We start from the raw sequence: 12,111 nt of genomic DNA, 5'->3' as shown, positions 1-12,111 counted from the left end.
TGCCATTGAAACATGTGGACCACCAATCCTCGCATCAGGGAAGAGCCAGACTTCATAGCGGTTACAAACGTGAAAAAGGTGCACAGAAAGCTCCACCAACAGCATTCCTTTGGAAAGTCCTTGGTTCCGGCCGCCACTGAGGTTTCACATATGCACTGTGGGACGGTTGCAATCATCTTTGCAAGGGTGCTGAATAAAATTGAGGTAACTCAAATGAATATAAGCGCCGATCTGCACTGTGTTTGTTTAGTGAATTAGCACTCGTTGTTTAGTGAATTCGCACAGAAAACGAGGCTTGGTCCAGTTCCTTAGTGACCGTTCTTTAGTGCGATTATAGCTTGTCATTGCCTTGAGACAGGAGGTCTGTAAAAATTTGGCGGCCGCAATCCGAGTTCCATATCGCCTAAAAACTCGTCAGGTACTGAGAAAATCAGATGTAGTAGCCTTCGCAGTGTAATCGCGTTTAGCTTTTCCACCATCCCCGAAGAATTGCTGCCACATTCGTCGAAATGAATCGAATCTATACGAGGCGCTGTGCGCTGCCTCGGTTTTGTTTTCATTAGTGCAACACCGCAGCAGTTCGGATTTTCTCACTGGCGTGGTGGCGGCTGAGAGCTTCCATTGCTCCATATAAGTAATATAGAAATGTTTCCCTTTTTACAAAATAAAGGGCCAACAAACGCGGTTTATTCACCAATGTGCGAATAAAATGGTAGTCCTCCAACCTACGCTCAAGGGAGCGGAGGCTTCCATAAATGCGTCAGTGGCGTGCAGGCAAAACATGCGCGCTTTAATATCATCATCAGCATCATAATTAGCCTGACTACGCCCACTGCAAGGCAAATGCCTCTCCCATGTCTCTCCAATTATCCCTGTCCTCTGCCAGCTTCGGCTGCCGTAACCCCGCGAACTTCCTAATCTCATTCGCCCACCTAAATTTCTGCTGCCTCCCGCTAGGCTTGCCTTCTCTTGGAATCCACTCCGTTACCCTTAAATGCCAGTGGTTGTATTGCTTCGTATTACATGTCCTGGCAGGCCCATTTCTTCCTCTTCATTTCGAATAGGATGTCATTAACCCGCGTTTGTTCCCTCACCCACTCTTCTCGCTTCCGGTCTCTTAACTTTACGCCTGTCAATTGTCTTTGCACAGCTTGCTGCGTTGTTTTTAAGGAGAGATGGGAGCTTTTAAATGACAAAGAGTGTGAAGATTTCTGTTTCTTAACATTAGAATATTCGGCACGAACAAAATGTAAAGCTCCAATTAAAAAGGTTTAAAGTCTGAGTTCGACATCCAAGTGGTAAAATATATATTTTTCGTGCCTTTGCATATATGCGTAAATAAGATTCGTGAAATTTCATCTGTCAGAAAAATTATTTCAATTCTTTTACGGAGAATTAAATTTTATTTCCGCTCCACGTACCAACAGGTAATTAATGACGTCGTTGGAAGTGTGAAACGATCGGAATAAAGGAACAACATTCAGAGGCCCAACTGAGGTGAAATAAGACTCGTCTTGGCCTATGTACAAAGGTGGAGAGAAGTATGAAGCCTTTGAGTGCCACGAGGCATTTAATAAAAAACAGCCTTCATCACGCTCTTTACATGTACCAGACTTTTCTGGAGCACACTAACACAGGGGTTTTAGTAGTTCAAATATGAATTAACTTGTCAGCCAGTCTTTCGAGGACATGAAGGCAAGAAGTATTCACTTGGAGTACTGCAGAGAAGGCTGCATGTCTCGCAGCCCCTTGCATGAGGCGTGCGTTTGCGTGAAGAACAAACTTCGAGCAGAGACAAGTTTCGGCGTTGATGAGGATGAGAGGGCACCATCAATTTTAATCGCCGCCATTTTGGGTTTGAGAAACCGAAATTAAGCCGACATTTCGTCCCCTGATGTCATACTCACATAGTTCCACCTCTATCCACCATACTGGACCGTGACGTCATCATTTGCACGCGGCAGGTGGTTGTTTCTACAATGCTATTGTAGATGGCGCTAGAAGTCTCAGTGCGACTGGCGCTGTTTTCTAGTTGCAGCCACAGATGTCGCTTTGATCTTAGGCTGGTGGAGAGCTCATGAAATCTCGAAATGTGATGAGTAGTTGCTGCCACAGATGGCGCTGTGATTAAGAGTCGTAGCAGACCCCACGAAATCTCCCAACGTGATGAGTAAGGGCTAGCGCTCTTAAAAAACAAACAGCGACAACTTCTGCTCCAGCGCCACTTGGGACTGAGCGAGCGAGACGCGCATATCACGTTTACTCTGATTACACCCCATTCACCTCAATCACACACTTTGGTTTTTCAAATTTGGCGCCAATGCTGCTTTCCCGTCCCCCACTATATCCCCGTCCAACCTATTCGACAGTCAAGCGACTTTTGCTTGTAATTAAGTACCAAACTATTCTATATCAATAAAACTTTTTGTTCACCTAATTATTACTTCGAACACATTTAAACCCATTTCAATGTTTATTTTCGTAGATTTGCCTATTTCCAACTATTTTGCCGTCCACAGTTCCCGTCTACTCAATATATCGATGTCCGTACTATTTGGATGCTTTTCCGAAATTTTTGGCTCTAACTAGTCATCCTACAGGGACAGTTCATGTGCGCATCAACCTCACATCCACCTCTATCGATTACAACCACTTGTTTGATCCTATCTTTTCCTAGAACGCCACAATTGCTGCGGACACGTATTGATGACACGATCCCGTCGACACTGCCTAGTAGTGCTTTTGCATGAAAAGCAGGCGAACCAATTATGAATAAAATAGCCACGGTTTTGTGTGCTATAGCGCGTTGCACGAACCTTAACGGCTGCTCAAAAATCGCTCCTGTGCCGGGCAGCTTCGGCCAGGCCACCTCGTTTACTGCAAAAAAAAAAAAAAAAATCGGCAGTGGTTTAACTTGGCTAAGCCTGGACTTCAGCGAAAAGCTTCTGCACTCGTTGTTACACATAGTAAAGCTTTATTGTTACGCAGTTGTTTGACTATGTTTCTCTTGGTCTTGCTGCTTGTCTGACATTGGTGCGAAGCATACGAAGATTGCTCGATGGTCTGAGAAATATGTAGCCATTGTTTCAACCTTTGTCTTCAACCTTACTTAATTATCACTCATGAAACACATTTAAAATCAATTCAAACCTTATTTCAACTCCTTTCTTTATTTTCTAACTATTTTGCCACCCACGGTTGTTTTCCCGCCCATTCACTATATCCACGTCCGCGCTATTTCGTAAGTTTTTCTACAATTGTGGCTCTAATTAATTGACTAATTACCCTATCGACAAAATTACTTTCGTGCAGCATCCTCACAAACTCTTCTATCGATTACAATCATTCGTTTGATCCTAACTCTTCTGAGAACGTCACAACTGCTGCTGATACGTTTTAATGACACGACCCCGCCAACATAGCCTAGCAATTCTTTCGCATTAAAAAAGAGATACAACTACATAATTCAGCGAGACAGTAGCAATAGCCTTGCACAATCACGTTTGGTACCTGGGGCCCATTACGCCGGCGTCAACAGGGGCAGGGCCTGTGACTGCTTGTGGGTAGAGCCTGTCAAAGTACTCTCCCTGAAGCCTTATATGTCATCCCACTTGACCAATCTCGCAGGTTTTGCCGCTCTCCATTGTGATAAGACGCTGGCGAACTGGCCGCTCGACAATTGCCTGATACTTATAAAATACAGCTAGCTGAACCTTGCACGGAAGTTCAAAGCTGTGGAGAGGTGTGACTTGATGCTGTTCACATTTCCCGGATATTTAGACTGCAACATTTACAGAATTTACTGAACATGCTACAGTATGGAGCCATAAAGGCTATTCAAAATCATTGAAGATTTAACAAAACGGACACGTATTCCTGCATCATTAACAGCGCTCTAGGGTTGGGATCTAGTTCTTCCCTTTATTGCCACCCTTCTTGCCTTGATTGTGGTTCTGCGACTGTAGTAGTAGTAAAAAGTATGGGGAAAAATGACCTAGACATTAAGTCATTTTGTGGCGCATAGTTATGCCATGTATATTATGCCATGCTAATTTTGGCTTCGGTGAAAGAACAAGAGCCTATTGTTACTATACGTTCAAATCTCTGAAGATCCGAGAGACAGTTTTACGTAGTGCACCAGGTGGCTTTCACAGCCTGGCACTCTGAGCGCTTCAAAAGCATGGTGACGTAAAAATTAAGGTTTGAGTACCAGACGCGTCATTCTAGCGCGGTGACGATCAGAGGGAATGACCTATTTCTTGCTTTTATCGACGAAGAGAGCCTTCTGTTTGCCTCTTTTTGCTGCTGCGGTTCACTCCAATACGGTAATGCAGTAGGAGTGGAGTGCATCTTTTTGGTGTGCAATCAAAGCAAGAGGATAAGGGTTTCGCCGCGACTATTGCAGGCACGATTATGGTAATTGTAGATTAGACTCCTTGAACAGCAACCGGCTTTTGCAGCTGAACAATAGGGTGCAATTTTCCCAGCTGCAGTATTTGTTTAGGCCCCAAGAAAAGGCTCCTGAACTAAAGGTGCGCCAGTACGATTCCCCAATTGACACATTCAAATATAGTTTTTTTTCCGCGAACAATACTTAATTGGAACAGTCTGCCTGCCCAATTTGCTGCTTCCCTTCCCACATCTTTTTACAACGCTTTGCAAGGCAACCTTTTAATATGATTGTGTTAAGTTAAAATGACAGTTAGTAATACTCTTAATATCAGTGTAGCAATATTTCTTTTCCTAGTGCATTGTGTTCGTTTTTATCATTCCCCAAATTTCTGTGTCGCTAAAACAGGGCTGTATTTCGAATGTCATTTTCTCCGCGTCTTTCGCGGGCGTGTTTCTTTCTACAATGTTTTTTGATTTTTGACTTTCCTCCCATAGTCCACGACTTTTCTCAGTATATTGCATCATTTGCCTCAAATACTTTATTTCATCTGTTTCTTTTATGATCTTTTCTCCCTGCAACTATGTCACAGTGGGTGCGCTGTAGGTATTTTGTGTAAATAACACAACAAGGCGCTAATCTTCGCTTATGAGTTCAGAAGTCTTACCGTTGGAACTCTTAAAACTCTTCCTCTACTTTTCATGCATCTTATTCCGCGAATAACACGTAACACGTCTGTCCTACAGAGTGAATGTCGCAGTTGCTTAATTTTCAAAAACCTGGCATCTTAAATTTTGCGTTACCTCGAAAACTCTTCAGCATTTAATGACGTCTGGTTTTCCGGTAGGGTTGCAGGTTTATATTAAATAGAAAATGGCACAATTTCTGCAAAATTTTATAAACGTGCGAAACCAGAATTGCATGAACGTTATATTGTACTGTTACTTTACTGTTGGCTTTCTAACCTTGGTTTATCAAGCTGTTTGTTTTTATGTGCTCTCACTGTGTGCGCATGTTTTTAGTGAAATGATACACACATGTTTGTTCACAATATGCATGTTTTTATTTAAATGAGGCACACATGTTTGTTCATAGCATTGCTATGTCGCGGTTATTATTAGCTTGCCTTGATACATTCAAGATCTTTTTGAAGATTTATCCGTCGGAATAGTGCTTTCGCATTACTAAACTGCAGTAGGGCATTGCTCCATAACGTAGGAACCTCTTCCCTGCGTTTCTCATAGTGAAGTTAAGAGGGTCACGTGTTCTTTGTTACCATCTTCGTCTAGCACTTCAAGTCTTCTATCGACCTCAGCTCGGGAGTGTCCGCCGTGGTGGCTCAGTAGCTATGGCGCTCGTCTGCTGACGCGAAAGACCAAGGTTCGATCCCGGCTGCGGCGGTCGAATTTCGATGTTGAAACTCTAGAGGCCCGTGCACTGTGCGATGTCACTGCACGTTAAAGAAAGCCAGGAGGTCTAAATTTCCGGAGCCCTTCATTACGGCGACCCTCATAGCCTGAGCCGCTTTGGAACGTTAAACACAAATAAACTAAAATAATTGAACTTTCCTCGACAGCATGATATCCTATGATCGTACCTGTACGAGCATCAATGTAGCGCGCACATACGTGCCTGGCATGCAGTGTCAATCTGCAAACACCTTATTTCCCCTCTTCTGTCTAGGTCAACTTAAACGTTATTTAGGTGCGGCGCGCTCCTCCAATGCCTTCAGGGGCTATCTTAGTCTTTGACTACTTCTTCCAAGTTATACTTCTCAATGCTAGTTCTTCAGTACGTGCTGTGTGCAGAATGCTGTCCTCAATGTAGATTGGTCCTCGTCAGCTGTTGAGCTCATCTCGAACTTGAATTTCTCTACATACATACATACATACATACATACATACATACATACATACATACATACATTTCTATATATACATACATACATTTCTATATATAGATACATACATACATACATACATACATACATACATACATACATACATACATACATACATTACTATACATTCTATGCGATACTGCGCGATTTCCTTTCCACAAAAATCAATATTCATTTTAGTTCAAATAAAATAAACAATCCTACTGCTGGTGTCCTTGTTTGCGCCGCCGTTCATTTCATCATGCACAAACTCGCCCCTCAGGCCGTTATCCTACTGCCCCTGCGTTCAAGCAAGAGCTGACGTGGAATCACGCGTGGAATTGCCTTAACAACAAAAATAAAAAAACGAGTCGCTGGAGAGGTAACAGCCTTTTCAGTGCACATACCTTTTTTTCCCTTGCAGGTCAAGTGCTGGAATGCAGAACAGGGTTGCCAGCATGTGGCGGCTGCTTCCATGATCACCCACCATTTCCAGCGGGAATGTGTGCACCACTCTACCTGCTGCCCAAAGTGCTCGGTCCGCGTCCTGTGCAGGGAAGTATGCGCCCACCTGAGATCGGGAACTTGCGGCTCGTGGACTGACGCCTCATCGGAATCCAAAGAAGGTCGCGGCCTCACGGATGAAAATGCGTCTTTTGCTGCTTTCAACCAAGCATTTGAAAAGAAGGCGGATGAAATGAAAGGGTATCTCGAAACAATCACTGCTGATATTAACAGACACGGGGAAACGATGAATGAAATGTCTCACGATATCAACACATTCAAAGAAGCTTTAAAGAAAGAACTGGTAACTGCCGTACTAAATCCCGAGAAATTGAAGGAAACCTTGTTTGAACTCTTAGCGTCCAACGTAGAAATAAGAAATGGTTTGTCCACGCGCATCGACGCCGTAAACAATCTTTCCGCAGTGATGAACCGATTAGAAAAAGTACTGACAGATAAATTGGGTAATGTGACAGCGGAAACTGCTGACAACATTGCGAAAATCACAGCTGCCCTGGAACAAGCCAGAACAGATGGTAGGGAGAGTCGTCACAAGACTTTGGAGTGCCTCAACAAAGCGCATACACTGGCGCAGCTACAAGCAGTGCAGTGCGAGTTTTTTGTACAAGGTGTGAAATCCCTCCAAGAGAAAGCGCTGAAGGAAGGCTTCGCTTGTTACTACAACGAGCGCGTGTACCTGCGTGGTTATTGCATATCACCCGGGCTGTACTTCAAGAAAAGATTGGATTCGGTTACTGTGCATGTTCTCTTGCAAATGCACAAAGGAGACATGGACGAGGTTGTTCTGTGGCCATTCGAGCAAAAAATCAAGCTGAGAGTCGTGCACCCGAAAAAAAGAGCCGAACGTGAGGTTGAGGTTAAAACAAACCGTTCTGAGGAGGTTTGCCAAAAGCCCGAAACTTCAAGCAATCGGGGTGCTTATATCGTGGAGTCGGCGTTTGCCTTAGCAGATCTCCTGAATGGCGGCTTCGTGGAAGACGGCAAGCTTCGTGTCAAGTGGGAGCTGCTGCATTAAGTTTCTCTTCTATCGGCACAAGAACAAGGAGGTGGCGCATGTACGTGGTAGGAATAAACTATTTTTATTGTTGATGATACCACCACATTTTTAGAAAGCTTCGTTGGCATTACAATAATTTTTTTTCAAATAAAATTTACAGTTTAAATGAGAGTTACCAAGCTCTGCATTCGACGTCATTACTGTTTTCTTCTCAACACTGATTTTAGGCGACTTGTAATTTCCTATGCCGCTCGGAATATTGGTTTAGAAATGAAAGCTATACTACTTCTGTTCATGCTGAGTCTCACAGTCATGGCTGTCATAGTTGCATGTGCCATACTTCAAGGAAGGAACTGAGCCTCCGTGTTCGTACTAATATTTCGTAGCAGAATGCGCTTATGTTCGTTTGCTAGCTGAAGGGAAAACTATCTTTGTGCCATATCCACTCGCGTATAGGCTAATTAAATCTCTTTAAAATAGTGCCATTGAAACATGGGGACCACCAGTCCTCGCATCAAACAAGAACGAGACTTGATAGCGGTTACAAACGTGAAAAAGGTGCACAGAAAGCTCCCCCAACAGCATATCTTTGGAAAGCCCTTGGTTCCGGCCGCCACTGAGGTTTCACACATGCACTGTGGGACGGTTGCAATTATCTTTGCGTGGGAAGGGTGTTATGCGCCCTTTCTTTTGCAAGGGTGCTGAATAAAATTGTGATATAACTGTCAAAAAAATATAAGCACCGATCTTCACAGTGCAATCAACTCGTTGTTTAGTGAAATCGTACAGAAAACGAGACTTGTTCCAGTTTCTTAGTGACCGTTCTTTAGTGCGATTATAGCCTGTCTTGGTCTTGTGACAGGAGGCGTGTAAAAATTTGGCGGCCGTAATGAGAGTTTCATATCGCCTAAAAACGCGTCAGGTACTGAGAAAATCAGATTTAGAAGCCTTCCCTGTGTAATCGCGTTGAGCTTTCCCACCAATCCCGAGTAATTACTGCCACATTCATCAAGATGAATTGACTCAATGCCAGGCGGTGTGCGCTGCCTCGGTTTTGTGTTTATTAGTGCAACAACGTAGCAGTTCGGGTCTTCTCACTAGCGTGATGGCGACTGACAGCTTCCATTGCTCCATGTAAATAATATAGAAATGTTTCTCTGTTGACAAAATAAAGCGCCAACAATTGTAGTTTATTGACCAATGTGCGAATAAAATGGTAGTCCTCCAACCCACGCTCAGGGGAGCGGACGCTTCCAGGAATGCATCAGTGGTGTCCAGGCAAAACAAGCGCGCTTTAATATAATCAGCATCATAATTAGCCTGACTGCGCCCACCCATGTCTCTCCTACCTCTCCCATGTCTCTCCTATTAACCCTGTCTTCTGCCAGCTGCCCCGCCTTATGCGTGCAAACTTAATCTCATCCGGCCACCTAGCCTTCTGCCGCCTCCCGCTAGGCTTGCCTTCTCTTTGAATCCGCTCCGTTACCCTTAAAGGCCAGTAGGTGTATTGCTTCTGATTACATGCCCTTCCAGGCCCATTTCTTCCTCTTGATTTCCACTAAGATGTCATTAACTCAAGGTTGTTCCCTCACCCATTCTGCCGGCTTTCGTTCTCTTAACGTTACACCTATCATTGTTCTTTTTATGGCTCGCTAAGTTGTATTTAACATAAGCTGAACGCTTTTCGTTAGCCTCCACGTTTCTGCCCCATCTATGAGTGCCGGTAAGATACACCTGCTGTACACTTTTCTCTTGGGGGATATTGGTAAATTGCCATACATGATCTGAGAGAATCTGCCATATGCGCTTCACCCGACTCTTATCGTTAGAGTAATTCGATCTTATCATCCGAATCGGCTGGCACTACCTGCTATAAGTATTCCTTTACCACTTCCAGCACCTCGCTGCCAATTGTGAACTGCTGTTGCCTTGTAAGACTGTTGGACATTACTTTGGTTTTATGCATGTTATACAAAGAGTACGCGGGCGCCACGGTGGCTCAGTGGTTATGGCGTGCTGACCCGTAAGACGCGGGCTTAAACTCGGCCGCAGCGGTCTAATTTCGAAGGAGGCGAAATTCTAGAGGAACGTGTATTGCACGTTTTAGTGCACGTTAAAGAATCCCATGTTGTCGAAATTTCCGAAGCCTTTCGCTGAGGCGGCCCTCATAACCTGTGTGGCTTTGGAACATTAAATTTACCCTCATAAACCAATACATAAAGAGTACGTCCTTTGCAGGCGTGCATATAATTCTTCATTACGAAATTACTGGCAAAAATAAGTGCACCCGAGTGAATCACCGTACCACCGTCTTCTGGGTTCGAAGCAGGCAGCGCTATATCTTGTCTACTGCTTCGACAAGGGTCGGCGCTTCTGAGCGCATATATGGTTGTCCCAGCTAACTTGAGCCAAAGGTTAAAATATACATTATCAGATCAGGCGAGTGAAACCAGTCCCATATTGGTGGCAGCGAACTTGCGCACCACGTATAATTTTTGTTTCGCAATTTATCAATAGTTTAAGTTTAATTGTGTAAATTAATCAATATTGACTGGAGACAACAAATTGCATTTGAAGAGTTGTCCAGCACATTGAGAAACCCCCATTCCATCATTTACGACAAGGAAACTCTCACGTGTGTATTTTTTCCCCAGCTCCAAAGAAAGCCCGCGAAATACAAAATCAACCATGTGACTAACGCATTTGGGCGCCGCAATCGTGCTGCTCTCAAGCATGGTTTGAGGAAACGAAATCACCTGCAGCCTTGACTCGACGGCCTCGCAGCAGCGGCAGGCCGATAGGTTGACGGTGGTTTTTCGTCTGCGTCAGCCAGTGGCACACATCACGGTGCGAGTTGCCGCCGCCAACATATCCGCCTGCCGCTGGTTCGGGGCCGTCGAGTCAAGGCTGCAAGTGATTTCGTTTGCTCAAACCACGCTTGAGAGCAGCACGATCTTGGCGCGCAAATGCGTTAATCACGTGGTTTATTTTGTATTTCGTGGGCATTCTTTTGAGCTGAGAAAAAATGACACGTAAGGGTTTCCTTATCGTAAATGATGGAAGGGGGTTTCTCAATTTGCTCGACAACTCTGCAATTGCGATTTGTTGTCTACAGTCAATATTTAATAATTTAGACAATCAAATTTTCTTAAACTATCATTTAGTTGCAAAACAAAAATTACACCTGGTGCCCAAGATGGCTGTCATCAGTATGCAACTGGTTTCACTCGCCTGTCTCGAATAATCTATTTTTTAACACTTGGCTCAAGCTAGCTGGGACACCCAGTATAAGCTATCATACTGAGTTCCGCGGTGGCTTCATGCGTACGTTTTGAGAATTGCTGTTCAACTTCACTGATCGCTGACACGTTAGGGTTGGCACAGCTCCGTAAAGGATGGAAGAGTGCAGGCAACAGCTCCGCGCAACGAATAGTCGGCGCTGGGAATCAATTTTTTTGAGCGTGGTATGTTTAAGGCTCGCCCTTGTGTCACGGATCCCCGGAGAACACTCGGACCGAAAGAATGGACTAGGCGACAGGTGTGTCCACACAGACGCACATTTAATACACCCTACGTGACACAAGCACAAGCAAACAAACCTAACTAACAAAACTAACACAAAACACAAATACTATAAATACACACGACCCGGCAACACTGCTACCACCGTCTACTACTAGCGTTCTACTGTTAGTGGTCGGCGTTCGTGCTCACGGTTGGTTCGCTGCGGTTGCGGCGTTGTATGGATCCAGTCGCCGGCATCGAGACGGCGTTCGACGTGCTTGGGCTGGCGTCGCTGGCGGCCTCGCTGGCTGCGTCGTATAAGCTCCCGGTCCAAGCGCCCGTGGAGGTGATGCCGGTGTTGTTGGCGTCGGGGGCACCACCCGGATGGGTGGCAAGAGCGCTGGACACACCCCTGGCTGTAGCAGGTGGTAGCGTCCTCAGTTGACTCCCCGGAATGGATTCGGGAACGGCAGGAACTACACGATGCGAAGCCGTAGAACTCGAGCGCGCCGGAGAAGTAGCCGGCGTTGCTCTCTTCCAGACGAGGTGTTCTTGACTCGCCAGAACCTCCGCTTCTCAGTTCTTGCCCCCTTCCCCTCACCCACCACGCTCTCTCTCGCGCTTTTATAACCTTGGCGTTGGTACAGGTCATCCTTGTCGTTGTCGCCTTCGTTTTCTCTTCTCTACCCATAGCCTCCCCCCCCCCACCTCACCAAACATTGCTAACATTGCTTCTTCATCTTCTCTATTCTTTGGTTAATACACGTCATGCTTATCGTCATCCCAGTCGTCTTCACCAAGCCTCTTTCGCTCATA

At 45.0% G+C, this 12,111-nt stretch overlaps 1 protein-coding gene across 2 annotated transcripts in view; it reads left to right on the top strand.

Annotated features, from left to right (window-relative positions):
* LOC144104050 (uncharacterized) overlaps window positions 1-7,883 on the top strand; it is a 25,684-nt gene extending 17,801 nt beyond the window's left edge. For both annotated transcript variants that reach the window (XM_077636833.1, XM_077636832.1), the window contains exon 2: window positions 6,694-7,883. In XM_077636833.1, the coding sequence (XP_077492959.1) occupies window positions 6,694-7,809 (1,116 nt within the window). In that variant the 3' untranslated portion in view covers window positions 7,810-7,883. The remainder of the gene's footprint in view (window positions 1-6,693) is intronic.
* Window positions 7,884-12,111: the final 4,228 nt, after the last annotated feature.

This window comes from Amblyomma americanum, chromosome 9 (assembly GCF_052857255.1).
Source record: "Amblyomma americanum isolate KBUSLIRL-KWMA chromosome 9, ASM5285725v1, whole genome shotgun sequence".
NCBI lineage: Eukaryota > Metazoa > Arthropoda > Arachnida > Ixodida > Ixodidae > Amblyomma > Amblyomma americanum.
Note: the sequence above shows the minus strand (reverse complement) of the source record. Positions and strands in the feature narration are given on the sequence as shown.